General features: G+C 56.3%; 2 protein-coding genes across 13 annotated transcripts in view; one reads left to right on the top strand and one right to left on the bottom strand.

Moving 5' to 3' along the window:
- HDGFL2 (HDGF like 2) overlaps positions 1 to 13,880 on the top strand; it is a 22,719-nt gene extending 8,839 nt beyond the window's left edge. For 2 of the 4 annotated variants that reach the window (XM_025456998.3, XM_025456997.3), the window contains exons 4-16: positions 1,882 to 2,073; positions 7,074 to 7,190; positions 7,294 to 7,365; positions 8,147 to 8,315; positions 8,416 to 8,491; positions 8,579 to 8,882; positions 10,095 to 10,186; positions 11,162 to 11,235; positions 11,429 to 11,499; positions 11,859 to 11,960; positions 12,201 to 12,414; positions 13,051 to 13,183; positions 13,581 to 13,880. In XM_025456998.3, coding sequence (XP_025312783.1) covers positions 1,882 to 2,073; positions 7,074 to 7,190; positions 7,294 to 7,365; positions 8,147 to 8,315; positions 8,416 to 8,491; positions 8,579 to 8,882; positions 10,095 to 10,186; positions 11,162 to 11,235; positions 11,429 to 11,499; positions 11,859 to 11,960; positions 12,201 to 12,414; positions 13,051 to 13,183; positions 13,581 to 13,683 — 1,719 coding nt within the window. In that variant the 3' untranslated portion in view covers positions 13,684 to 13,880. The remainder of the gene's footprint in view (positions 1 to 1,881; positions 2,074 to 7,073; positions 7,191 to 7,293; positions 7,366 to 8,146; positions 8,316 to 8,415; positions 8,492 to 8,578; positions 8,883 to 10,094; positions 10,187 to 11,161; positions 11,236 to 11,428; positions 11,500 to 11,858; positions 11,961 to 12,200; positions 12,415 to 13,050; positions 13,184 to 13,580) is intronic. The other 2 variants (XM_049098317.1, XM_049098316.1) reach the window with 1 other exon arrangement.
- On the bottom strand, positions 13,867 to 26,435 carry PLIN4 (perilipin 4). Of its 9 annotated transcripts, XM_049098312.1 has the most exons (10): positions 26,294 to 26,435; positions 26,116 to 26,186; positions 25,495 to 25,630; positions 24,589 to 24,647; positions 20,365 to 22,816; positions 20,200 to 20,265; positions 18,607 to 20,001; positions 18,308 to 18,495; positions 16,185 to 16,271; positions 13,867 to 16,112 (listed from the first exon to the last, which is right to left on the bottom strand). In XM_049098312.1, the coding sequence occupies exons 2-10, from the start codon at positions 26,164 to 26,166 to the stop codon at positions 15,780 to 15,782; spliced, it is 4,767 nt and encodes a 1,588-aa protein (XP_048954269.1). In that variant the 5' UTR covers positions 26,167 to 26,186; positions 26,294 to 26,435; the 3' UTR covers positions 13,867 to 15,779. The 9 variants fall into 9 exon arrangements, with proteins under 9 accessions (XP_048954269.1, XP_048954268.1, XP_048954267.1 ...); XM_049098311.1 differs by having other exon boundaries at positions 20,200 to 22,816; XM_049098310.1 differs by having other exon boundaries at positions 18,607 to 20,265; positions 26,294 to 26,434.

Here is a 26,435-nt window from a genome sequence, read left to right as displayed (position 1 = left end):
ACACGTGTTCTTGTTCCCTTCTTGGCCTCCCTGCTTTTTTCTTTTTTCTTGGCCAGCATGCATGCCCCACTCTGACCCGTTGATCCCTGGCAGTGATTACACCAAGGGAATGTGACTTGTTGTTGAATTAGGGAAATTAACTATTTTAACCATTTTAAGCAAATACTGCAGTGCTTTTATACATTTATAGTGTTGTGCGATCATCCTTGCTATCTAATTCAGAACATTCCACCACCCCACAAGGAAGCCCCCTCCCCATTATCTGTCACCCCCATTTCTCCCCTTCTCTTATCCCCTCAGAACTTTTTTAAGTAGGCTCCATGCTGATGTGGGGCTTGAACTCATGACCCTAATACCAAGAGTGGCATACTCTACTGACTGAGCTGGCCTGGTGCCCTAGCCCTAAGAACTGATCAAATTCTGTGAATTTGCACATTCCACATATTTCCTATAAATGGACTCATATTTGGTCCTTTGCTCCTGGCTTCTTTCACTGAGCATGTTCTGGAGGTTCATCTGTGCTGTAGCCTGTATCAGAGCTTTATTCCTTTCTATGGCTGATTAGTGTTCTGTCCTATAGCCGTCCCATGTTGTGTTTCTCTATCCGTAGGGGGACATTTGGGTCATTTGCAGAGAATGCAGCTCTAAAAAAATCTCAATCTCTTTCATTAAAAAGAGAGAGAGAGAGAGAAATCAGTTATACAGTAAAGAAATACCATGAAATAACATGATCAGATTTTGCATTCAGGCTTGGCTGCAGTGGATGCCCCAAGATGTTGCAGCACCTCCTTGTGCCATGTTATAGCTGTGCATTTCCTTTTTTTAATATTGTTTTATTTTTATTTAATTTTATTTATTTATTTATTTATTTATTTATTTATTAGCTGTGCATTTCCTAATCAGTCTCCCCATTAGCCCATGAGCTCCCCGAGGGCAGGGGTGTAGTCTGGCTCATGTCTAGGCCAGGTCTTCCGCACAGGGCCATATACATTCAGTGTTGCATGCTCTGGACGAAGGAGTGATGATGAAATATGACCGGGGCTCATCCGTTTTCCTCCCATGAACATCAGACATCCCAAACAAGTTCAGAAACTGGCCTGAGCAAGCCCTAGGGTCTGGCCGTCATTGTGCCATCTACCAGGTGCCCTAGATCCTCCATAACCCTGCATAAGCCCCAGCTCAGCCCGCCAACTTTTCTTCTGCCTACCCGCACAGTCCCAGGCAGCCCCGGTGGCTCAGCGGTTTAGCGCCGCCTTCAGCCCAGGGCGTGATCCTGGGGACTGGGGATCGAGTCCCACATCAGGCTCCCTGCATGGAGCCTGCTTCTCCCTCTGCCTGTGTCTCTGCCTCTCTCTCTCTCTTCTCTGTGTATTCTCATGAATAAATAAATAAAATATTTAAAAAAAAAAAGAAAAGAAAAGAAAAGAAATTGCAGTCCCTGACAGGTCAAGCCTGGAGGTCCTGTGTTCATAATGATGAAAGTATTAGTAATAGAAAAAGCAAACTCTGGGATGGACCTCTGGCCAGTCTGGGTGGGCACTGACCTCGGTATGTCACATATCACTACTGCCTTATCTTGGCCACGGCCCTGTGAAGCCAAAATGGTGTCATCCCCATTGCCCAGATTGGGAACTGAGGCACCAAGAGGCCAAGTCACTGGCCTGGGATTTGATCTGTAATCCTAGCACCTACCACACTTGTCCATCTTGCCCTCCAGCCTTAGTTCTCTGGACTTTCTGGGCCTTGGAAAGTGAGGAGACCAGACCCTGACGTTTGAGACCCTTTTGTGGGTTTAGCCCTCTGGGTCACTGTCCTGGTTGGGAAATCCACCCCAGCCTGGTGGTGACTCATAGTCTGTGCTGCCCCCGGCCCCACCCCCAGCCGGTGAGTTCCTCTGACAGTGAGGCCCCTGAAGCTGACCCGGCAGGTGGGAGCGAGGACGACGAGGTCCGGGGAGTCATGGCTGTCACAGCTGTGACTGCCACAGCGGCCAGCGACAGGATGGAGAGTGACTCAGACTCAGACAAAAGCAGCGACAACAGTGGCCTGAAGCGGAAGGCAGCAGCCCTGAAGGTAGGGGCGGCCCTTGGGGGTGGGTAGGGGGTGGGGCGCTGCTTGGGCCCTTCCATCTCCCCCAACTCCCACCCTAGGCCTCTGGCAGCCTGTACTCCCCACCCTGCCTTTCTTGTTTTTGATATGCGGTTTCATTCCAATTTACTTTATTATTTATTTTTATTTATTATTCTTTTACATGTGTCATCTTATTAATCTTTAGAATATTGCTCAGTAGACATTACCATTTCCACTTTGTAGATTATCATCTCGGGAAGGGCTGTGTGCTTAGCGCAGTTCTCTGGTGTGCAGTTGAAATGCTTTCCTGTATTAACCCGACCTTTTACTCAACACTAGCCAGACTGAACAGATACTGGCAAAACTAGAATGCATGTGCTTGCTCTTGGCTTTTCCCTCCCAGGAGACTCCTAGTTGAAATTATCCCCTTAGTCTGAATATGCAAATAATTTTTCTGCATGTTTAACATACTTTTATTTTTTTAACACGCTTTTTAAAAATCGAGATATCATTCACATACCACAGCATTACCCTTTCAAGATACACAATTCACTGGTTGTTAGTACATTCACGGAGCTGTGTAACCACCACTGGCTAGTTCCAGAACATTCTGTCACTCCAGAAGAAACCCTGTCCTTATCAGCCATCACTCCCCACCCCTGTCCCAGCCCCCGTCCCCCGCAAACCTCCTTCCCATCCATGGATGAACCTGTTCTGGATGTGTCACACATGTGGACTCACACACCATGTGGCCTTCTGTGTCTGGTACCCTCCCTGAACATCATGGGGTCAGGGTCTGTCCCTGGGGCGCCGCTTATGGGCATCTTGCTCCTGTTCATGGCCAGTCACGTTTCCAGGTATATGGTGGATACATTGTATCTGTTCATCAGTTGATGGACATCTGGGTTGTGTCTCCTTTGCTGTGAACATATCGCTGAGTATGTGTGTGTGTAGGTCTGTGGGGATGTGAGTGTTTGGTTCTCCTGGAAAGAGCCTCTTTCTTGCCTTGTCTGCCTTTTGCCTGCTTCTAATCATTCGGTTATAGAATGGACTGACTAGGATCTAGCATCAACTTCTTTGGCAGAGTAATACTTTCCTCTTATTATTTACAAACATAACATTTGCTCTTGGTTCCAATTGTAATGATAAACCATGCTCATTATAAGTTGTAAGATGTAAAAAGTGTGGAGAAGCTAGTAGAAAATGCCCATCTTACGTGGGGGCCTTCCATGCCGAGGACCACAAGCACCCAGATGTATTTCTTCGCAATCCCTCATGTACTTCACACAGGGTATGGCTGCATAAAGCCCAGAATTGGTGATCGTACACACCCAGTGTGTTTTGCTGAGCATTTCTTTGTCGTTAAATATTAAGTCGTGGCCTTCAGCAGTTGAGACATAGTTTGTGACGTGGGTGATTTCTAACCAATATATTATTAAGACTCTTGGCTTTTTCCCCAGTTTTTATGATATAGTTGGCATCATTTTTTAAAGTTCCCTGTGATTTCTGTTTACAGTTGCTGGGGATGTTAAACAGGAGAGTGTAGGAAACAGCCCCCCATGCCACCCCTTAGAGGTAAACCCCTATTTGTAAGTCAGTACTTACTTAGATTTTTTTTGACCAACTTTGCATTAAACTGATCTAAGGTTTTGGGTTGAGTTTTTTTTTTTTTTAAGATTTTATTCATGGGAGACAGAGAGGCTGAGACATTAGGCAGAGAGAGAAGCAGGCTCCCCACAGGGAGCCCGACCCGGACAAGATCCCAGGACCCTGGGATCACGACCTGAGCCGAAGGCAGGCACCAGATGTCCCAAACTGATCTAAGTTCTTGTTACAACACCTTTTAACCACACCAGGGAACATTTAAGAGACCTTTTCCCTGCCTTTTCCTGCTAGCCTCATGGCACTGGCACATCCACAGCTCTCCTTTCCCTGATCCATGAGGGGCGGTGGTTTTCCTGTGGGGCCGACTTTCTATGTTCTCTCTTTGGTTAGCATTAACTTGGTGTTTTTCTGTGGATCCACGTTCTGCTCTTCTCATCTATCCTCTGGATGACTCTTAAGACTTCCTTCATGGGGCAGCCCCAGTGGCGCAGCGGTTTAGTGCCACCGGCAGCCCAGGGCGTGATCCTGGAGACCCTGGATCGAGTCCCACATCAGGCTCTCTGCATGGAGCCTGCTTCTCCCTCTGCCTGTGTCTCTGCTTCTCTCTCTCTGTGTCTCTATGAATAAATAAATAAAATCTAAAAACAAACAAACAAAAACTTCCTTCATGAGGACTGTATGGCAGGCCCTGACCCCAGCCCTGAGCGCCCTGGTAGCTCAGCATTGCCTGCCCCCCACCCCTGGATCTGTTCTCTCTAGGGTTCCAAGATCTCGCTGCTCGGGACCCCTCCCCACTGCCTCCCTTTGTACCCTGGTGTGTGGCTATCGGGAGAGAGGGTCCTGGGTCATCTTAGTCCTCATGATTCCTGCCTTTTTGTCCTAACTGGAGTCCCTGAGTGCCCGGGTTAGAGTGCTAGTGGGCTAAGAAGGGAAAGCATGCAGCGCTCCTAGGCCATAGACTGCCTCTGCCCTGAGAGAGAATGGGGAGTGTGAAGTTCAGTGAGCTTTGGCTCACCTACCTGTGAAGTAGCTCCAGGCTCCAGACACAGCCCACACAGCCCTGCAGGTCTGGCTCCAGCCAGGCCCCATCCCCATCCCTTCCCTGACCAATCACCAGCCTCGCTGCCTTCTACCCGTGGGGCTTCATACATGCTATCTCTTCCATTCTTCCATCTGTCCGTTTTTCCCTCTGGCCTCCAGAGTAACCTTAGATTCCCATGGAATGTTTCAGTTTGCCTCTCCTGACTAGAACATAAAGTGTACGACGGTAGGCCCCTTAATCTCCCATTGGTGTGTCAGAGTGTACAGGTGTGCCAACTGGCCTAGGAAGGTCATATGGACTAGGCAGCTTTCACACCAGAAATTAGTCTTGCAGGCTGAAGTCTGAGATCAGGTGTCAGGAGGGCTGGTTCCTTCTGAGGCCTCTCTTCAGTGTGCAGACAGCAGCCTCCCATCCTCATGTGATTGGCCCTTCTGTGTCTCTGTCCTGACCTCCTCCTATAAGGAAATAGGTCATACTGAATTAGGACCACTCCACTGACATCATATTTTATTTATTTTTTAATATTTTTAAAAATTTATTTGAGAGAGAGATATTACGGAGAGAGAGGGAGAAGCAGACTCGCTGCTGAGCAGGGAGCCCAATGTGGGGCTCAATCCCAGGAGCCTGAGATCATGACCTGAGCTGAAGGCAGATATCTACCAACTGAGCCACCCAGCTGCCCCGAGTGACACTATTTTAATTTAATTGCATCCTTAAAGATCCCTGTACCCTTCTGAGCTCCTGAGGGTCAGGGATTCAACATAGGAATTTTAGGGGGACAGGGCCTGGAGTAGAGGAGATGCTCAGGTGGCTATTGTTACGAGAACTAACGTGTCTCGGGTGTGACACAACAGAGGGAAAGTGTTGAGTAACTCAACAGTTGCCAGCTAGAAAGACCCAGGTCATCCCTGGCCAAGATTTCTAAAGCTTGGTTTGTTCTTCATGAAAGTTCTCCTGTCAGCCTCTTTGGGTGGATGTCAGTGAATGCATGAACCCCTGAAACTGAATCCAGGCTATATGCACGTATGTGTGTATATGTGTGTTTTTAATTTTTTATTGAGGTGAAATTCCCATTAAAAAGTAGCCATTCGGGCAGCCCCGGTGGCGCAGCGGTTTGGCGCCACCTGCAGCCCGAGGTGTGATCCTGGAGACCCAGGATCGAGTCCCACGGCGGGCTCCCTGCATGGAGCCTGCTTCTCCCTCTGCCTGTGTCTCTACCTCTCTCTGTGTGTCTCTCCTGAATGAATGAATGAATGAATGAATGAATGAATGAATAAATAAATAAATAAATAAATAAATAAATAAATAAATAAAATCTTTAAAAAAAACCAAACAAGTAGCCATTCTACGGTGTGCAGCTCAGTGGTGAACGGTCTCTTCCCAGCCTTTGTGCAGCTGCCTCCTCTGTCTAGTTCCAGATCGTATGCATGGGTGTTCTTCTGGGGAAAGGATATCTGGGGCAGGTTTCCTCCTTTTTTTTTTATTGAGGTAAAGTACACATAATATAAAATTTGACAGTTTAAGTACACAATTCTGTGGCATGAAGCACACTCACACCACTGTGAAGCCACTGCCATCACTGTCTCTAGAAATTTCCATCTTCCCACACGGAGACCCTGTCCCCAGGAAGCACTGACTCCCCACCCCCTGCCCCACCCCTGGCTCCCACCATCTCCTCTCTGTCTCTGGGGACTTCCGGGGAGTGGGGTCATGTAGGAGGTGTCCTTCTAGGTCTGACTCCCCTCTCTGAGCACGATGTCCTCATGATTCAAGAACCGTTTTTTTTTTTAGAGAAAGGCAGAGACACAGGCAGAGAGAGAAGCAGGCCCCCCCGCCCCCACGAGGAGTCTAATGTGGGACTCAATCCCAGGACCCCAGGATCACAACCTAAGCCAGAGGCAGATGCCCAACCACTGAGCCACCCAGGCGTCCCAAGATCCCTGTTTTTTTTTTTTTCCCCTCCCCAGATCCCTGGTTTTTTTTTTTTTTTTTTTTTTTTTTTAATTTATTTATGATAGTCACACAGAGAGAGAGAGAGAGAGAGAGGGAGAGAGAGGGAGAGGCAGAGACACAGGCAGAGGGAGAAGCAGGCTCCATGCACCAGGAGCCCAACGTGGGATTCGATCCTGGGTCTCCAGGATCGCGCCCTGGGCCAAAGGCAGGCGCTAAACCGCTGCGCCACCCAGGGTTCCCTGATCCCTGGTTTTTAATCAGATCCTCAAAACAGTCCCTGCCTCCTCCCAGAGGTTCCAGAACCTCAGCTCTTTCCGGGGTGCAAGTGGCCAGGCAGGAGACAGCTCAGCAAAACACACAAGGCTTTCTGATGGCTGATCTGTTTGGGCTGCTTGCCTTCTAGATGTCAGTCTCAAAACGAACTCGAAAGGCTTCCAGTGACCTGGATCAAGCCAGTGTGTCCCCTTCTGAGGAGGAGAACTCAGAAAGCTCATCTGAGTCAGAGAAGACCAGTGACCAGGTGAGCAGGTGGCTGGCTTTGTGGGCGGGCAGACATGCACACATGGGAGCTGAGCAGTGGCCAGCCAGAGGGGCCCATGCTCAGGCCCCTTCTCTCTGCCCAGGACTTCACCCCCGAGAAGAAAGCTGTGGTCCGGGCACCTCGGCGGGGCCCCCTTGCAGGACGGAAGAAAAAGGTAGAGGTGTTTTGTTCCCACTGCTTATCTGTAGGAAACCCTGAGAGATCTCTCCATGGTCACCAGGCACTGTCCATGGTTACAGTCCGTCTTTTTTGGAGGAGGGTAGGGAACAGGCCATAGTGCCCTTGGGACCACCATCTTCCACCTCTGGCTCCACTGATGGCCTCACCCATAGTTTCTGAGTTGGGTGTGTGCAGAGCACTTTTCTGGAGCCGAGGAGCGCCAGGCCACTACTGCTCCCGAGAGGAACATAGAGACCGGTTTGGGAACCGGGATACTAGAACCTTGGCTCTGGAAGGAAGTAGCAAGGTGCTCATAGGGGCCCCACGTGAGAGAGGGAGAGTTTGTGTGTGGAAGAGAATGCAAGCCTGTCACGTATATGTGTATGCACAGATGCTGTGAGCAGTGTGTGCATGTGTGCACAAGTGAGTATGTGGGGAGATAGGAGGTGGGCAGAGATAGCAGGAGGAGGGGAGCTCATCTAATTGGGCCTCCAGGCCAAATTTTGTGTTAGAAAGAGTTTTAACCACTGGAAACAACAGTGGCTTTCTCTGCCTCCCCCTTTTCACCAAGGAGAGGGTGAGGCCTGGGGGCATCACCCACCATGACTGAGCTGAATGATCAGGTGGCTGCAGGCACATCTGGGGCTGCCTGTGATTCCTGGCCAACAGGAAGTGTTTCTAGATGGAGGAAGGCAGAGGTTTGTAGGTCAGGGGCTGCAAGGGGCTGGCACTGTCCTTGGCCTGTGTTCTGCTGACCATGCCCTGGTCCCTCTTAGAAGGCACCTTCGGCCTCCGACTCCGACTCCAAAGCAGAATCCGATGGAGCAAAGGTCGAGCCAGTGGCTGTGGCCAGGTCAGCGCCGTCCTCCTCCTCCTCCTCCTCCTCTTCCTCCTCTTCCGACTCGGATGTGTCTGTAAAGAAACCTCCTCGGGGCAGGAAGCCAGGTAGGGTCCCGGCGGGGTGCCCCCTCACCTCTGACTGCCTTGGGGGCCACCCTGAGGAAGAGAACCTGGGTAGACAAGGCCATACTCTCCTTTGCTGTAGCGGAGAAGCCACCTCCAAAACCACGTGGGCGGAAGCCAAAGCCTGAGCGGCCCCCGACTAGCTCAAGTAGTGACAGGTGGGTGAGCAGCAACAGGTGGGTGATGGGCTAGGGTTATGTGGGTGGGCCCGGGACCTTGGTCCTCTAACTGGCATGCACCCCCAGTGACAGCGATGAGGTCGACCGCATCAGCGAGTGGAAGCGCCGGGATGAGGAGAGGCGGCGTGAGCTAGAAGCCAGGCGGCGCAGGGAGCAGGAGGAGGAGCTGCGAAGGCTCCGCGAACAGGAAAAGGAAGAAAAGGAGCGGAGGCGCGAGCGTGAACGCGGGGAGGCCCCGGCCAGCGGGGGCAGTAGCGGGGATGAGCTTGGGGACGAGGATGAGCCCGTCAGAAAGCGTGGCCGCAAGGGCCGGGGCCGGGGACCACAGTCTTCCTCTGACTCAGGGCCTGAGGCTGAGCTGCAGAGAGAGGTGTGTGCTGTTGGGGTGCGTCCTGAACTCCTGGGGAGGGTAGTGACCAAGGGGCTTCTCTGTCACACCCACCCCTTCCGACAAGTCCATTCCTGACTTCCACACATTGAATGAGCACCAACTGTGTGCTGGGTGCTGTGCTAGGACCTAAGGGCCAGGGATGTAGTGATAAAGCAATGAATGAGACAGAGACCCCCACCGTGAAAGCTGACATTCAAGCAAGAGAGATGGGACAACATGAGATGCATTTCAGACTGTTCATTGCTAAGAACAAGAAAGCAAGGTCGGAAAGAAAAAATAAGAAAAAGAAAGCAAGGTCGGGGGGCATAAGCTGTTGGGGTGAGGTTTTCTGTTTTAGGTAGGGTAAACTCTAAAGGCTTTTGTTGAGAAGGTGCCATTAAGTAAGGATCAGGACAAAGTGAGAGGTGGTCTGGAAAGCTACCTGGTGGGGACGGCACTCTAGGCAGAGGGTATAGTCCATGCAAACGTCCTGGGGCAGCATGGGCCTGGTATGTTGGAAGAATTAGCCAGGAGTCCGTGTGGCTGGAGCAGAGTGGGTGAAGGGGAGAGAGGGGGTCAGGGAGCATAGGGAGGGGATGGGCAGGTTGAGCGGGGCCTTGGGGACAGAGAGGGAAGACTTGGGTTTTCAGTGAAGTGGGAGCCCTGGAGGGCTGTGGACTGGTGAGGACTTGACTCAGATGCTCACGGGCACCCTCTGGTGCTGCTGTGGGGAGGCGGGACTCTGGGTGAGCCCGGAGCAGTTAGGAGGCCTCTGATGAGCCTTGGTAATGACCATCAAGCACTGTGCAGTCCCTGCAGGCCTGTCTACTGCCCACTGTGTGGTCCACCTGAATCTGAGCCTGACTTTCTGGGCCTGTCACCTTCTAGATGGAGCCCCATATAATAGGAGGACGGGGGAAGCAAGACAATACTTTGTTCTTTTTCTCTCTTCCTTTGATCACAAAAAGGAGACCAAGACAGGAGGAATGTGTGCGGTGGGGTTGCCCCACCCATTGAGGGAGTAGTCCTTTTAGGGCCTAAGAGGCCACTGCCTGGGAACAGACTGGACACGAGTCCTTCCCACCTCATCCTGCCCATTACACCAATTCCCAGCAGTGCAGAGGTGGTGGCAGGAAGTGTCCGGCTATATCTCTAAGGAGGAGAGCCCCCACTGCCCACCATTCCAGCCTTCCCTTTCTCTGGCCGCTGCAGGCAAAGAAGACAGCAAGACAAAGCACAGAGCCTACGAGGAGACCCAGCCAGAAGGAGAAGAGAGGGCGCCCCGAGGAGAGGCCCCGAGCCAGGTCAGCACCCGCTTTGCCTCTTTCTGCCACAACTACCTGGGGGTCCAGGTTGCCCCATGCTGGTCCCTGTGGTTCTCAGCCTACTGGGGACCCATTACCCCTCACCCCTTTTGGAAGGGACCCGATTTCCAAATTTAGCCTTAGATCCAATCTAAGTGTCCCATTCTTGGTGCCCCATCAGCTTATGTAGGAGGCACTGCTCTGGGATTGAGATTCCACCCCCAGGGGATACCACTCCATATCTGTGGTGTCACACTGAGGGTGCTCCTGGCATCAAGGTGGGGCCAGGACACTCCCCAGGAAAGTGACCAGTGGTTCTGAGACCCTATGTCCAAGGCGCACCAAGGCAGGACACTGTTCCTTTCCCTGCTCGCTGGCCAATTGGGATTCCGGCATCAGTGAGTGAACCTGCCCATGGGATTTGGCAGCCAGCTGCCAAGTAGAACATCAAGTCTGAGCTCTGGAAATGGGCGTCAAATTGGGCTACCTTTCCGTAATTCATTCACCCAGGTTTTTGTTAAGAAGCCACTCACCCGGGCAGCTCCAGTGGCACAGTGGTTTGGCGCCGCCTGCAGCCCAGGGTGTGATCCTGGAGACACTGGATCAAGTCCCACGTCAGGCTCTCTGTATGATGCCTGTTTCTCCCTGTGCCTCTGCCTCTCTCTGTCTCTATGAATAAATAAATAAAATCTTTAAAAAAAAAAAAAAAAAGAAGCAACTAACCCTCAGTTGCATATTAATAATGGTAATTCTAAGACTTGATGTCATTTGCTGGAAAGAACCCGAGGTTGCTTGTGTCACCTTCCCGGTCGCTTCAGGTACCTGCCTAGACCAGGTCATGATGGGCCTGACCCACCCCATCCCAGCTTCCAGGGCCCCCTGAGGGTGTTCCTCACAGTGGCTGTGGGTCCATCACCACACACTCAAGGACACCAGTGGCCGGGATGGGCGGGACTAAGGAGTGTGACTTCACAGGCCTGCGAAGGTGGAGCGAACCCGGAAGCGGTCAGAAGGGTTCCCACCTGACCGGAAGGTTGAGAAAAAGAAAGGTAGGGAGCCGGATCACTGAAAGGGAGGAGGTGGTGCTGAGAAGCTGGCTCCTGTCACCTCGGTGGTGCTGGGGCAGGTCCTCAGGCAGCACCGACAAAGGGGTTGTGGGAACCGGTTGGGTGTGGGGGTCCAAGCCAGGTGGCTCCCTTGGCCCTGCGCAAGCCCAGCTGCTGCCTTCTCTCCTGGCTGCAGAACCTTCCGTGGAGGAGAAGCTACAGAAGCTGCACAGTGAGATCAAGTTCGCCCTGAAAGTTGACAATCCGGTGAGGTCCTTGTCAGGGCCCCGAGGCCACGGCACAGCCACATCCTCTAAACCAGGGAGTCCCCCAGTCCTCTAGAGGGAGGCAGCTCCCTCTAGAAGTCTTAGGAAACCAAGGCAAACCCAGGGTCTTTGTTCTTCTGGGTGTCTTCACGGAGGGCCCAAGTTGGCCACCTCAGGTGCATTGCTTAGCATCTCCACAAGGTGGTGCCAGCCAGCCCTCCCAAGTTCTGCAGCACAGTCACTGTCCCTGGGGTCCCCTGGCACTCCCTCCCCGCCCCCGCCACCCAGGGAGCCCCACAGGGCCCCATAGGGTTCTTCAGCTAGGTGCTGTCCCTCCTCACTCACCCCCCCGCCCCCCAGGATGTGAAGAGGTGTCTGAACGCACTAGAGGAGCTAGGAACCCTACAGGTGACCTCACAGATCCTGCAGAAGAACACAGATGTGGTGGCCACATTGAAGAAGGTACGGTGGCATTCCAGCATTGGAAGGGGCTGGTGGCGGGCAAGGCAGGGGTGTGCCCAGGGAGCCTGGGTTCCTGGCCACAGCAGCTCTTGGTCAAGGAGGACACTGGTGAGCCGGCAGGCAGGAGTGCGCTGTGCTGTGGTCATGGGAGGCACTGCCAGGGGTGGCAGCCCTGGGGGCGGGTCTCTGGCGGGGGGTGAGACCAGCTGCATCTCCTGAGCCAGGCCTCTTGCCGGCCAGATCCGCCGTTACAAGGCCAACAAGGAGGTGATGGAGAAGGCCGCGGAGGTCTACACCCGGCTCAAATCTCGGGTCCTGGGACCAAAGATTGAGGCCATCCAGAAGGCGACCAGAGCTGGGGTGGAGAAGGAAAGGGCCGAGGTGGAGAAGGCCGAGGAGGCGCTGGCTGGAGAGGAGGCTCCCATGGAGAGGGTAGAGGACGAGGCGAATGCTGGTAAGGAGCAGGGCAAGAGCCCTCTGCGTTCCCCGTGCCCCATAGTGGGAGTGGCATGTTCCTGCTGGCACTCTGCATGCCTGGCTGTGTCCCCACAGTTGCTGAGGTCTGGTGTGCACACACACACCTGAGCTGCTCAGAGACCCTCAGAGCCAGGCAGCACTGGAGGCCATGTGTGCGGTGGGGTGGGCCATGTGTGGGAGCGTTGCTAGGATGAAAGAGGTTATCTCCCATAGGGGCTGTGGCACTGGTCCTTACCAAATGGGAGGACCTTCTTCCTGCTGGGGTTAAGTGGTGCCCATGCTGCTGCTGAGAGGTGTTCCTTCAGACTGGGGCAGGATGGCTCAGGGACGCCCTGCAGGGGGCATCACCTTTTTTCTGTCCAAGCACCTAGCAAGCTTTTTCCTGTTGCCCTTGGCCACTCATTTACTGGCTTCTTCATCTTTAGACTTATATGGGCTGGGGCCATCTGGGAGGTGCCTCTGAGAGGTGCAGGGGTGGGGGATGTGGGCATGCCCGGGGTCAGGGACCTCAAGGCCGGTGGAGGCTCCTTCAGGGCCCCTGGCCCCGAACCAGCTCACTTGCTTGCTCTTGGCGGACAGGGCTACAGGGTCCCATGAGCCTTTCTCCCGCCAGATCTCTCGGCCCCGGTGAATGGTGAGGCCACATCCCAGAAAGGAGAGAGCATGGAAGACAAGGAGCAGGAGGGAGGACAGAACTCCGAGGAGGGGCTGGGCTGTGGCTCCTCTGAAGAGCCATTACACAATGAGTAAGTATTGCCAAGGGCCATGGCTCCAGAGGCTGCTTCCCGAGAAGGCCTCCACGGTGTGGGCTGCTTGTTCTGGCGATGGCCACAGGGACCTGTCCCACCCTCACCTTTGCAGCTGACCCTCAGGTCCCCCATCAAGATTGCTCTGCAGCTCCAAGCTGCTCTGGGCCCGGCCCCTTGGAGGATTGCCTCCTCCTGGCACTCCGGGAGTGGGCACCATGAGCTGCTTGAAGCTGGCGTCGCCGTGCTGAGGACCCTGGGCCTGCCTGTGCTTGGCGGGGGCCTGGCTGGGGCGGTGTGGGAGGCTTTGGACACGGGCTGTGCTCCTAGAGTGCTCGAGTGTCTGCTGGAGGTGGCAGGCCAAGGGCTCACCCCCACCGCGCTGTGCTCCCACCAGCAATGCGCGGGAGGGCTCCGAGCTGGATGCACCCGGGAAGGAGCGGCAGGAGCGTGCAAGGGTGCGGATGGACTCGGAGTCCCTGGACGAGGAGGACAGCTGAGCCCTGGCGGCCAGGCCCACCTGTCACGCGTAGATGCCCCAGGCCTGCCCCGGCCCCCACCCGCCACCTGCGGAGCAGAGACCTGTTGGGGAAACGCCATGCTGTCCCTTTGTATCTGTCCCCTGGGTTGTTTTTCTGCCTAACTTCTGTGATTTCCAACCGACATGAAATGACTATAAAGGGTTTTTTTAATGAAAGTCACTTTTATTGGCTCGATTTTCTAGTGTTGCTGGTACAGCTGTCCAGGGCTCGTCCAGGGACAAAGGGTTTAAGCCACAAGGTCACTGTTCACAGCAAATGCTCTGACACTGCCCTTGCTGGGTCTGGGCCTGCAGGGCTGACGGTGAAGGAGAGGGGAGAGGGGAGGGGGGAGGCCTTTTCAGACGTAATGCATCCTCAAGTGGAGGCTGTGGTTTGACCCCAGACAGTCTTGCAGAGCCTTGCTCCCATTCCTGTTCCTACCCAGGCTGCAGGTGGTTCTGGGGCCCCCGAAGCAGCAGCTCAGGGGCACTCAAGCCATTCAGGCTTCGGGGTTGCTGTGAGCTAGCCGTTGTCCTTGCCATTCAGAGGGTGTGAGTGTTGGGGGCAGGTCTTGCTCTGTGACCTTGGACAAGTGGCACTCCCATTCTGAGCTTCTCATTCCTCACCTGTAAAGTGAACCCAGGGTCGGCAGACAGACCTGTGTGCAGCTCCCAGCCAGGTACCTGCACACGGCAGTTGCTGGTTAAACGGTGGTGTCCACTGTGTGTCCTCCACCTTGCCCCTGGCCAAGTGCCTCCATCTCAGCCGAGGTCATGGTGCAGTGTGGCACTTCCTGGGCCTGGCATCCCCTGTTTGGTCTGGCTGGATATAAGCTCCAGTCACTGTGCTCAGTTTGTGTGAATGACTGTGTGCCCAGCGCCTCCACCTGTGGTGGAGACTGAGGAGGGACAAGCCTGAGGGGCTTTCTGACTTGCCCCCCCCCCCCGCCCCCTGCTGGTTTCACCACCGCTGGCTCCCAGGAGCCAACAGCAGCCCTTTGGGGAAGGCTGGCCTCTCGTCCTGAGCTTGGAGCCCCCAGTCATTTCTGAGAAGAGGGTGGTATGAAGGCACCTCAAGTCCCCTTAAGGGAGGGAGGTGGCCTAATGCAGGAGTTGTAGGTGGGATATGGTTCCAGGAAGCAGGGCTTGCCTGACAGGGTTCTCCCCAGCTGGAGGACAGGTGAAGCCCAGTGAGGGAGCACCTCAGCTTCCCCACGTGCCATCCATCTCACGTGGCTTCCCTGGGCGTTTGGGGACAGTGTGGCCAGGAAGGAGGGGATGCTGCAGGCGTCCTAGCCCCTATTCTCCAGCCTGGGCTGAGCGTGGGACCATGTTGAGCATATTTTATCTCATTACCCTTGGGGCCCCACTCCCACCCCATGGGGAAGCCCTCTCCTTCCTTAGCCTCAGCCCAGGGGCCTTTGGGACCACAAAACATCAGCGCAGGGCGGGGTAGGGGGATGCGCTGAGGCGGCAGGGCCCCCCAGTCTGGTCCCCCAGCTGGGCCAGTGCATAGGCATAGTTGGTGGCTGCTGCAGCATCACACTCAGAGCCCCTCGGCCACACCGGGCATCAGCAGAGGCGGTAGGAGCCTGCCGCCAGGTGACAGTAATATTCTGGTACTTTCTGGTATAACAGAACATGGTTGCTGAGAGCCAGGGTGTATGCTTCTGGGGTGAGGACAAAGCTCCAGGAGCCCAGGATGGACCCAGACTGGGGTGCCCCAAAGATAAAGGGGCTCCTAATGGAGGCTGCTGAATGGAGAACCTTCTAGACCTAGGCATGTTTCCACTTCTCTTTCCTAATTGGAGTGCTTGGTTGAGACTTTCAGGCAAAGGCCCTCTGTCAGCAGTCATAGCAGCCCTGGGCCCCTAGGCCAGGAGAAGGCCCAGGGGTCCTTGGGAGGAAAGGGTAGACGGCATAGGTAGGGCCAGAGCTGGGTGTGCACACGGCCGAACTCCAGTAGTTGGTGCTCCTGCTGGTGCCAGGCAGCACCAGCCTGTAGGGTCCGGCCTTTAGGGAGTTGGTGGGGGCTGGAGAGAAGGCTCGGCAGAGGGCTCTGTGGGCAGGAGGGACCTACAGCTGCTGCCCAGTGGGGTGCAGGGCAAAGGGCCCCACCAGCCAACAGAGCGGTGGGCCGTGCTGCACACTCTCCAGCAGCTGCTCCAGCTCCCGCCATGCCTGGCACACAGCCCCGCGGCTCTGGGCCAGGCGCTCTGCCGGCAGCTCTTCCACGGAGCTGGCCGAGGAGACGAGGCTGTAGAGCTCACAGAGGCTGTGGCGCGCCCGCCCGACCTGCTGCTGGAGCTCAGAGGGGAGGCCTTGGAGGCCGGAGGCCAGGGAGCTGTAGGCCACGTGGAGCTGCTGGATGAGGCTGCAGGCCCTGGACAGAGCCCCGGAGTCCGGCACCTGTGGGAGACGGGGTGGTGAGGTAAGCTGGGGTTGAGGGAGGAGAGGGAGCCGCGGCCCTCTGTTACACACCTCTTGGGGAATGCCTTCTTCCAGTCTGCTGCTCGGACTCTGGTCCAGCCATGACTGGTCTTCTGGAGCCTGCTTGGCCTTTTCAATCTAGAAAGATAAATTACAGCTTCTCAGCAGGGTCCTTTCACACACTGCCCTGGGGATATTCCTGGCCCTGGCCCTGGGGCCTTGTGTCCAGACCTTTCCATGGTGGAAAAGCCACAAGTTTAGAGCCAGCTGTGCCAGGATAGACAATAATCCATATTCTTTTTGGGCTTGTCAGAGACCAAATAACAAACCATCAGTTCCCAGTTCAAAATCCTTCCATGGTTCCCCAGTGCCCTTTGGATACAATCTAGCTCCTCACCATGGCCTACAGGGTCTGCTTCCTGGGACTTCCCAGACCTCATCTCCTACTGACACTCTGTCATGCTCCGCTCTGGACACACTGGCCTCATTTTGTCTTCTGACCACTTCCAACATGCCTCTGCCTCAGAGCATTTGCACATGCTGCCTGTTCAGCCTGGAGTATGCTTCCTCTGGCCTTTCATGTGGTGCCCATCCAGTCTTGGCTCCAGGTGAGGCCTTCCCTGGCCACCCAGTGCAGTGGCCCCTAGTCCCTCCCTGCCAGGTTTCATTATTCTCCTTATAGGCACATCTCTGTTGAGTTACTGTGGATGTTGGATGTTTGTTTCCTTGCTGTTTATCTACCCACCCCCCTCCGCCTCGTGGGTGGAAGTTCTTTTGGCGGCTTTTCTTCCTAGATTGTTTTTTTTTTTTTAATTAATTTATTTATTTATTCATGGGAGATACAGAGAGAGGCAGAGACACAGGCAGAGAGAGAAGCAGGGTCCATGCAGGGAGCCCGATGTGGGACTCAATCCCAGGTCTCCAGGATCACGCCCTGGGCCAAAGGTAGCTCTAAACCTCTGAGCCACCCAGGGATCCCCTCTTCCTAGATTGTTGAGTCCCCGGCACATAGGAGCCTCCCCACCCCACCACCAGTTAAACAATCTCCCTTGTCCCAGCAGCTGGTGGGTGGGCAGAGTGTGGGCCAGGTGTGGACTCCCAGCTCACCCTGCAGGAACTCCCATCTGGGGCCTGCTGGTCAGCTCCAGTGCCCCATCCAAAATCAAACTCTCCATGTTCACCTCAACCCACTCAGCACCTCCCCCAGGGTCCCCTGCTAAAAATCTCCCAAGCAGAGATGCCTGGCCGACTCTTGATCTCAGAGTTGTGAGTTCGAGCGGGCTGTTGGGTGTAGACATTACTTAAATAAAATACTCAAAAAAAAATTTTTTTTTAAGCTCCAAAATGTCTTAGGGTTCCTCTCTCTCATGCCTCCCATGGCTCCTATGGAGCCCACCTGTAGACCTTGTCAGCCTGCCTCGGAGGCACTTCCAGGAGGACATGGGTGCCTCTCGCTGCCCCTGCCCCTCCCTGGTGGCCCCACCATCCAACAGTTGCCATAATTTTTGTGGAAACCTCACTGATCTCCTGGGTCCAGCCCATTTTCCCATCAGCAGCCAGAGTGACGCCCTAGCAAAACCCATTGGGTCAGGCCACCACTCAGTCCTGGGTGCTGGGTGGGGGCTGGGCAGCATCCCTGGCCTCACCTCCTCGATGTCAGAAGCACCTTCTCCTGCAGTTGTGACAGCTACAAATGTCCCAGCGTCCCTGGGGCCTGATCATCCTTGTTGTGACTGTTCCCACTGGAATGGACCAATAGTCTTCAAACTGGGGCTCACTGGAGCCCCCAGGGCACCAATTAAAAACACAGTTGTGCGGGCACACCCCGGGGATCCTGATTCAGGCGGCATTGCCAGGCTCTTCACTGCATGTGTAAGTGGGGCTGATGTAGCTGAACATCTAAAACCCATGACCCATGACCTCGGGAACCTGGAGGTCCTCAGAGCTAGGGGTCCCTCACCACCTGCCTCAGCCACTGCGGGTTGCTGCTGCCGGACTGTGCAGCTCAGCGCTCCCGGTGCAGCGGAAGCGGCACAAGTGTTAGCTGTCAGCCGTGGGGAAGGCCTGTGCCAGTGGATCCTCGCGCCGTACATGCTTACCAGTCACCGCACGTGCCTGGGGGTTCAGGGGGAGATAATCTGAGGAAGGTGCCAGGGGGAGAGGAAGGCTCTTACCACCTGGAAGGAGTCCTCCAGCTGGGCCAGCGCGCCCCTGGCCTGGAACTGGCCGTGCTGCAGGTGGCTCAGGGCATGCTCAAAAGCCCGCTGGCGGAAGCCAGGGGCCAGGTCACCCAGACGCACAAAGTAGCTGCCCTGGTCGGCCGTGAGTACCTTTGGCCCAGGTTCGGAGGCAGCAAGCTGAGCTGGAAAGGAAGACAGGATTACTCAATCTGAGAGGCCCCTGGAGAATCCGGGGCTCGGGTCTTACAGAAGCCAGGCCCATGGGAAGTGGGGCCCAGCTGTGCGGTTCTCACCTTGCTCCTTGGCATCCATGGGGTAGAAAATATCCCCCAGTTCCCCCAGCTCAGCCCCGAGCATTGCAAAGCTCATGGCTCCTTCGGGGACACATGTGGTGGCTGCAGGCCCTGCATCCTCCCTGCCCGGCGAGGCCCCTTGAGTGAATGTTGCCACAGCGGTGGCTTCCCTGGCAAGGTCCAGGCCTGCACACAGGGTGTCTGGGGCACTGGCTACTCCAGAGGATAGAGCCTCCAGGGGTCTCAGGATGGTTTGTTTCCCTCCTTTGTCTGGGCCACTGTAACTGGTGAGTCCACTCCAGACGGTGTCCTGGGTACCTGGTAACCAACTCTGGATGGTCTGCACTGCCCCTTTGGCCACACTCCCTGCTCCTGAGAGTCCAGTGGAAACTGTTTCTTTGGTGCCTGTCAGGACTGTCTTGGTGGTGTCCAGACCAGTCTGGACCGTGCCCTTGGCTACACCCAATGCCCCAGTGAGCCCAGTAGATAGGGTGTCTTTGGTGCCAGTTAGGATAGTCTTCGAAGTGTCCAGACCTCCCTGGACAGCTCCTTTGGCCACATTCATGGCACCAGTCATCCCAGTACACATGGTGTCTTTGGTGCCTGCCAGGACAGTCTTGGTGGTGTCCAGACCAGTCTGGACAGTGCCCTTGGCCATGTTCATGGCCCCTGTCACCCCAGTGGATACGGCATCTTTGGTGCCAGTTAGGATAGTCTTTGAAGTGTCCAGACCTCCCTGGACAGCTCCTTTGGCCACGTTCATGGCACCGGTCATCCCAGTACATACAGTGTCTTTAGTGCCTGTCAGGACAGTCTTGGTGGTGTCCAGACCAGTCTGGACCGTGCCCTTGGCCATTTTCATGGCCCCTGTCACCCCAGTGGACACTGTATCTTTTGTACCAGTTAGGACTGCTTTTGACGTGTCCAAGCCAGTCTGGACAGCCCCTTTAGCCACATTCATGGCACCGGTCATCCCAGTACACACGGTGTCTTTGGTGCCTGTCAGGACAGTCCTGGTGGTGTCCAGACCAGTCTGGACCGTGCCCTTGGCCACACCCAGTGCCCCGGTGAGCCCAGTAGATAAGGTGTCTTTGGTGCCTGACAGGACGGCCTTTGATGTGTCCATGCCAGTCTGGACAGCTCCTTTGGCCACGTTCATGGCACTGGTCATGCCAGTACACACGGTGTCTTTGGTGCCTGTCAGGACAGTCTTGGTGGTGTCCAGACCAGTCTGAAAGGTTCCCTTGGCCATGTCCATGGCCCCTGTCACCCCAGTGGACACTGCATCTTTGGTGCCAGTCACGATACTCTTTGAAGTGTCCAGACCTCCCTGGACAGCTCCTTTGGCCACATTCATGGCACCAGTCATCCCAGTACACACGGTGTCTTTGGTGCCTGTCAGGACAGTCTTGGTGGTGTCTAGACCAGTCTGGACAGTGCCCTTGGCCATGTTCATGGCCCCTGTCACCCCAGTGGACACGGCATCTTTGGTGCCTGACAGGACAGCCTTTGATGTGTCCATGCCAGTCTGGACAGCTCCTTTGGCCACGTTCATGGCACCGGTCATCCCAGTACACACGGTGTCTTTGGTGCCTGTCAGGACAGTCTTGGTGGTGTCCAGACCAGTCTGAACAGTGCCCTTGGCCATGTTCATGGCTCCTGTCACCCCAGTGGACACGGCATCTTTAGTGCCAGTCAGGACGGCCTTTGATGTGTCCATGCCAGTCTGGACAGCTCCTTTGGCCACGTTCATGGCACCGGTCATCCCAGTGGACACGGCATCTTTGGTGCCAGTCAGGACGGCCTTTGATGTGTCCATGCCAGTCTGGACAGCTCCTTTGGCCACGTTCATGGCACCGGTCATCCCAGTACACACGGTGTCTTTGGTGCCTGTCAGGACTGTCTTGGTGGTGTCCAGACCAGTCTGAACAGTGCCCTTGGCCACACCCAGTGCCCCGGTGAGCCCAGTAGATAAGGTGTCTTTGGTGCCAGTCAGGACGGCCTTTGATGTGTCCATGCCAGTCTGGACAGCTCCTTTGGCCACGTTCATGGCACCGGTCATCCCAGTACACACGGTGTCTTTGGTGCCTGTCAGGACTGTCTTGGTGGTGTCCAGACCAGTCTGAACAGTGCCCTTGGCCATGTTCATGGCTCCTGTCACCCCAGTGGACACGGCATCTTTAGTGCCAGTCAGGACGGCCTTTGATGTGTCCAGACCTCCCTGGACAGCTCCTTTGGCCACGTTCATGGCACCGGTCATCCCAGTACACACGGTGTCTTTGGTGCCTGTCAGGACTGTCTTGGTGGTGTCTAGACCAGTCTGGACAGCGCCCTTGGCCATGTTCATGGCCCCTGTCACCCCAGTGGATACGGCATCTTTGGTGCCTGACAGGACAGCCTTTGATGTGTCCATGCCAGTCTGGACAGCTCCTTTGGCCACGTTCATGGCACCGGTCATCCCAGTACACACGGTGTCTTTGGTGCCTGTCAGGACAGTCTTGGTGGTGTCCAGACCAGTCTGGACCGTGCCCTTCGCCACACCCAGTGCCCCGGTGAGCCCAGTAGATAAGGTGTCTTTGGTGCCTGACAGGACGGCCTTTGATGTGTCCATGCCAGTCTGGACAGCTCCTTTGGCCACATTCATGGCACCGGTCATCCCAGTACACACGGTGTCTTTGGTGCCTGTCAGGACAGTCTTGGTGGTGTCCAGACCAGTCTGGACCGTGCCCTTGGCTGCACCCAGTGCCCCGGTGAGCCCAGTAGATAAGGTGTCTTTGGTGCCTGACAGGACAGCCTTTGATGTGTCCATGCCAGTCTGGACAGCTCCTTTGGCCATGTTCATGGCACCAGTCATCCCGGTACACACGGTGTCTTTGGTGCCTGTCAGGACAGTCTTGGTGGTGTCCAGACCAGTCTGAACAGTGCCCTTGGCCATGTTCATGGCCCCTGTCACCCCAGTGGATACGGCATCTTTGGTGCCAGTCAGGACGGCCTTTGATGTGTCCATGCCAGTCTGGACAGCTCCTTTGGCCACGTTCATGGCACCGATCATCCCGGTACACACGGTGTCTTTGGTGCCTGTCAGGACAGTCTTGGTGGTGTCCAGACCAGTCTGAACAGTGCCCTTGGCCATGTCCATGGCCCCTGTCACCCCAGTGGATACGGCATCTTTGGTGCCAGTCAGGACGGCTTTTGACGTGTCCAAGCCAGTCTGGACAGCTCCTTTGGCCACGTTCATGGCACCAGTCATGCCAGTACCCACGGTGTCTTTGGTGCCTGTCAGGACAGTCTTGGTGGTGTCCAGACCAGTCTGGACCGTGCCCTTGGCCATGTTCATGGCCCCTGTCACCCCAGTGGACACGGCATCTTTGGTGCCAGTCAGGACGGCTTTTGACGTGTCCAAGCCAGTCTGGACAGCTCCTTTGGCCACGTTCATGGCACCGGTCATCCCGGTACACACGGTGTCTTTGGTGCCAGTCAGGACAGTCTTGGTGGTGTCCAGACCAGTCTGGACAGTGCCCTTGGCCATGTTCATTGCCCCTGTCATGCCAGTGGACACGGCATCTTTGGTGCCAGTTAGGATACTCTTTGAAGTGTCCAGACCTCCCTGGACAGCTCCTTTGGCCACGTTCATGGCACCAGTCATCCCGGTACACACGGTGTCTTTGGTGCCTGTCAGGACAGTCTTGGTGGTGTCCAGACCAGTCTGGACAGTGCCCTTGGCCATGTTCATGGCCCCTGTCACCCCAGTGGACACAGCATCTTTAGTGCCAGTCAGGACGGCCTTTGAAGTGTCCAGACCTCCTTGGACAGCTCCTTTGGCCACATTCATGGCACCGGTCATCCCAGTACACACAGTGTCTTTAGTGCCTGTCAGGACAGCCTTTGATGTGTCCATTCCAGTCTGGACAGCTCCTTTGGCCACGTTCATGGCACCAGTCATCCCAGTGCACACGGTGTCTTTGGTGCCTGTCAGGACTGTCTTGGTGGTGTCCAGACCAGTCTGGACAGTGTCCTTGGCCACATTCACTGCACTGGTGACTCCACCGGCTACAGTCTCCTTGGTGCCCGTGAGTGCAGACCGGGTCATGCCTAGGCCTCCCTGCACCACACCTTTAGCTGTGTCTACCATGTTGGCCATCCCGGAGGAGATGGCACCCTTGGTCTTGGTCATCTTGGAGCACACAAGGTCCTTTGCCCCAGAGATCATCTGATAAGAAAGGACACATGTCATCAACAGGAGCACTGGAGATGCTTTGCACCCCAGACTTCAGCTAACCTGACTTCTAGTGTGCCTTAGGGATGGGGACTGTCCCCCAGAAAGCCTGCTCCTTACTCCCCACCCTGACATAGTTTCCCTGCACACTGTTATCCAGCCAGGGCCTTCCAGGGCCCAGCCTCGACGAGCCCTGTCCTAGTGCCAGACGGTTCCCCATGATTCAGTAGGTCCCCATTGCTGATGGCAGGTCCCTACACCTCCAGAACCCTTGCCAAGACTCCTGGACTTGGGCTCAGGCAGTGCCTGTCACTGAATGACATCGTTGTTCACCCTGCCTACTCTTTACTTTTGGCAGATTTCGAACCTGGTTTCCCTGTTACAGCAGGGAGACCACATTGCTCATTAAAATGAGTATATTCAAGTAACAGCATTTAAAAAAGAATAATAACCTGCAAAAGGACGGGGACGAGCATTGGGTTTGAGTCCTGGGATCCTGTCAATGATTCTCATCATCTCTGACGTCCCAGAAGACGGTTTTTCTCGTCAGTTAAACTAACAAAGGGCCGTGATGGCCTCAGAGCTGCCAGTACAGTTTCCCCCACCAGTGCGATACTGCCCTCCAGGGGACATCTGTGTTTGCCTCGACTTGGGCGGGCAGGGAGCTCCGGGCATGGAGCGAGCAAGGCCCGGGGATGCCGTGCAAACCCTGGGATGCCCCACAACCAAGCCCAATCTGGCTCCAAACGGCCACAGTGCTGAGGCGGAGGGGCACAGAGTGAGCACCTGCTGCCCCGCATCATCCCAAGTGGGCATCTGGACTCCATGCCTGCGGAGACCTGGTTTGAATCTCAGCTCTCTGTGCCCCCTCCCCCAGCCCCCGCCGCGTGACCTCGGGCGAGCCCCCTCTCCGAGCTCTGTCTAAGGCACGGTGGCTAAAACTGCACCTCCGCCGAGGACTGTGGAGGACCGAGGACCGGAGTCAAGGTGCCTGAGGCACTTTGCAGGGAGTAGGTGCTCAACTAATGTGAGTAGAGAGGCTGTGGGGACTCGGCGGGGAGGGAACAGGGTGTGGGTGCCAGGGTCTGGTTTAATCTGGGCCAGGGGGCCTGTGGCGTGCTTCACCCTTTGCGTTTCCGTCTGTCTGAGCTGAGGGCAGAGGAGCGGCAGTACGACTCCAGGGTAGGGGCTTGTGCTCACTGACAGTTGTAACAGGGCTCTGGCACCTTGCCGTGACATCAGTTCCTACGCTCCGCCAGACCTTGGGGATGTGATAGCACGGGGGGTCCCCATCGTCTCGGCAGCCTCCAACCGCCCAAGGCTCAGGAACCACACTACCACTACCACGCCTTGCTGTGTGACCTTTGGCAGGTGGCTCGCCTTCTCTGTGCCTCAGCTGTTGCGCAGGGTACTGCACTCCTCCCTCACAGGGCCGATTAACTAGCAAGCGGCGCCCAGAAAGCACGTGGCCCAAAGCCTGACACACGGTGAGTTACCAGTGTTCTCCGTCCCATGGTGCTGGGGGGGCGGGGGCGCTCTCTGGGGCCCGTGCTCGGAGGTAAGGCAGTGCCGCTCCCATTTCACAGATGTGGCAACAGAAGCGCTGAGGGGCAGCAATGGCTGGAATCCCACAGCGGGACACACCAGGCTATCTGCCCCCTCCTTGGCCTGTGACAGCACAGCCCCTCAGGGGGCAGGCACCCGAACATCCTAGGAGGGCCCCCAGGAGGAGGTGGGAGCCACGAGGCTCTCCCAGCACCTCTCACCTTGTCCGAAGGTGGCAGCAGCTTCTCCCCGCTGGCCGTCTGCTCCAAGGCGGTGGCTGCTGCGGGGACAAGGAGCTGGTCAGGCCACCAGGAAGGGCAAGGGATGTGGGCCGGCGTCAGCCACCCCCGTGCCCGTTGCGCAACCGGTGGGCACAGCCTGAAAGGTCAGGAATGTCCCAGCCACCCTGCCAGGGACAGCCATGGGTCTGGCTCAGTCTGACCCTGAGTCCTGGAGCTCCTTGGGCTCCTGGAGCAGAAGTTCTCTGGAGCTTTTCTGTGCCTGGGTGCTGGACACTCCCCCCAGGGGCATCGCGGGAAGACGATCGGGGCCCGCCCCGCCCCTGCCGCAGCTGCCTGCTGCCCGTCGGGCCAGGTATGTGGAGCAGAAGTCAGCTGCCCAGGGCTCCGGGCCCAGAGTGAGGCCCGGTCCAGGAGCCGCCCCCGCCCCAGGCTCCCCTGCACCCGCCCTCTGCATCCCCAGGGCTGCCCCAGCAGGGCGGAGAACCCCCCGCCCCGTGTGACCCCTGGAAGCCAGTGTCTCTCTGGGAACCGGGATGAAAACCGTCAGTGAGCTCAGACACGGGGAACACCCAGACCCTGGCCCGTGGTGCGTCAGGAATGGGGTGGGGGACGGGAGGGGCTGAGAAGGTAGGAGACATCGTCGCTGGGAGACAGGCTGTGTTCACAACCCCACTGTTGCTGCTTATGCTGCTTTGGGCCACTCACCGGCCATACTGATGCCTCAGTTTCCACATCTGGCACCAAATGAGCATGCCAGCCTGCAGCGTCTATTGAGATGACTCTGGCCCATAAGAGCCACCCCCAAATGGCCAGAAGCCCCTGCTGGGAGCTTTCCTCCAGGGACCCGCCTCCAGAGCCCCCACCTCCGTGGCGCTGTCCACTCACCGTCATTCCCGGGCTGGGCAGAAGCACCTGCCGGATCGGCGGCGGGCCGGGCCTCTTTCGCCGAACCGTGGGCGCTGGCCATCAGGTTCCGGGCAGAACTGAAGCCAGGCAAGGACCCCAGGAAGCTCCCCAGGATCTACAGGGGGCAGGGGGCAGCGTTGGCAGGGCCAGGCCTTGGGGCAAGGCGGGGGAAAGCATCAGACAGCCCTGGGCTCCTGCGTGACCCCAGCAGGGACTGTTAGCGCTCTGAGTCTCAGTTTCCTTGCCTGGGCAATGGGCAGAGTCAGCCTGCCTCCCATAGACAGCTGAGAAGACCATCCCCCAGGGCCCCAAAGACCTTTTCCCTCCACCGCCCCCACTTCACAGAAAGGGAAACTGAGACCCAGAGACGCCCATGGCTGGTTCAAGGTCACACAGTAAGGAAGGAGCCGAGGGTTGCCCGAGCTCCCCACTCCTTCACCCTCCAGCTTGGGACAGGAGGGAAGAGTGCCATGGCTCTGGGCGCCTTCCCGTCCTCCCCGGGAAGCCCTTCCAGACCCCAGTACCATGAGGTCACCTTCCCAAGGGTCTGGGGGCTCCCGGGCCCCACCAGGGATCTCCCCCTCCCACGCCCCCCCTTACCTTGCCCTTGGGTTTGGGAGGATCCCGGCCTCCTTCATCCTGAGCTGACATGGTAATGATACTGTAAGCAGCTGGAAGGGGGGCCGAGAGGGCGTGTGAGTCGGGACCCCCAGGCCTCCCACCCCACGCAGCCCCCCGACCACACCCCCAGTCCCAGCTGCATGCTGGCGTGGCTCACCTGGGGCGTGTGAGGGTCCCTCGGAGCCACAGGCGCACAGCTGGCAGCCGGCTCAGCTCTCGGCTACCAGGCCTTATAGGGTCTGGGGCAGGCGCGGGCCCGGCAGCAGAGGCAGGCGGCCAGCGGGCTGGGGGAGGGCCCT

Source organism: Canis lupus, chromosome 20, assembly GCF_003254725.2.
Source record: "Canis lupus dingo isolate Sandy chromosome 20, ASM325472v2, whole genome shotgun sequence".
In the NCBI taxonomy this organism is placed as follows: domain Eukaryota; kingdom Metazoa; phylum Chordata; class Mammalia; order Carnivora; family Canidae; genus Canis; species Canis lupus.
This window is presented reverse-complemented; position numbering and strand designations above follow the sequence as displayed.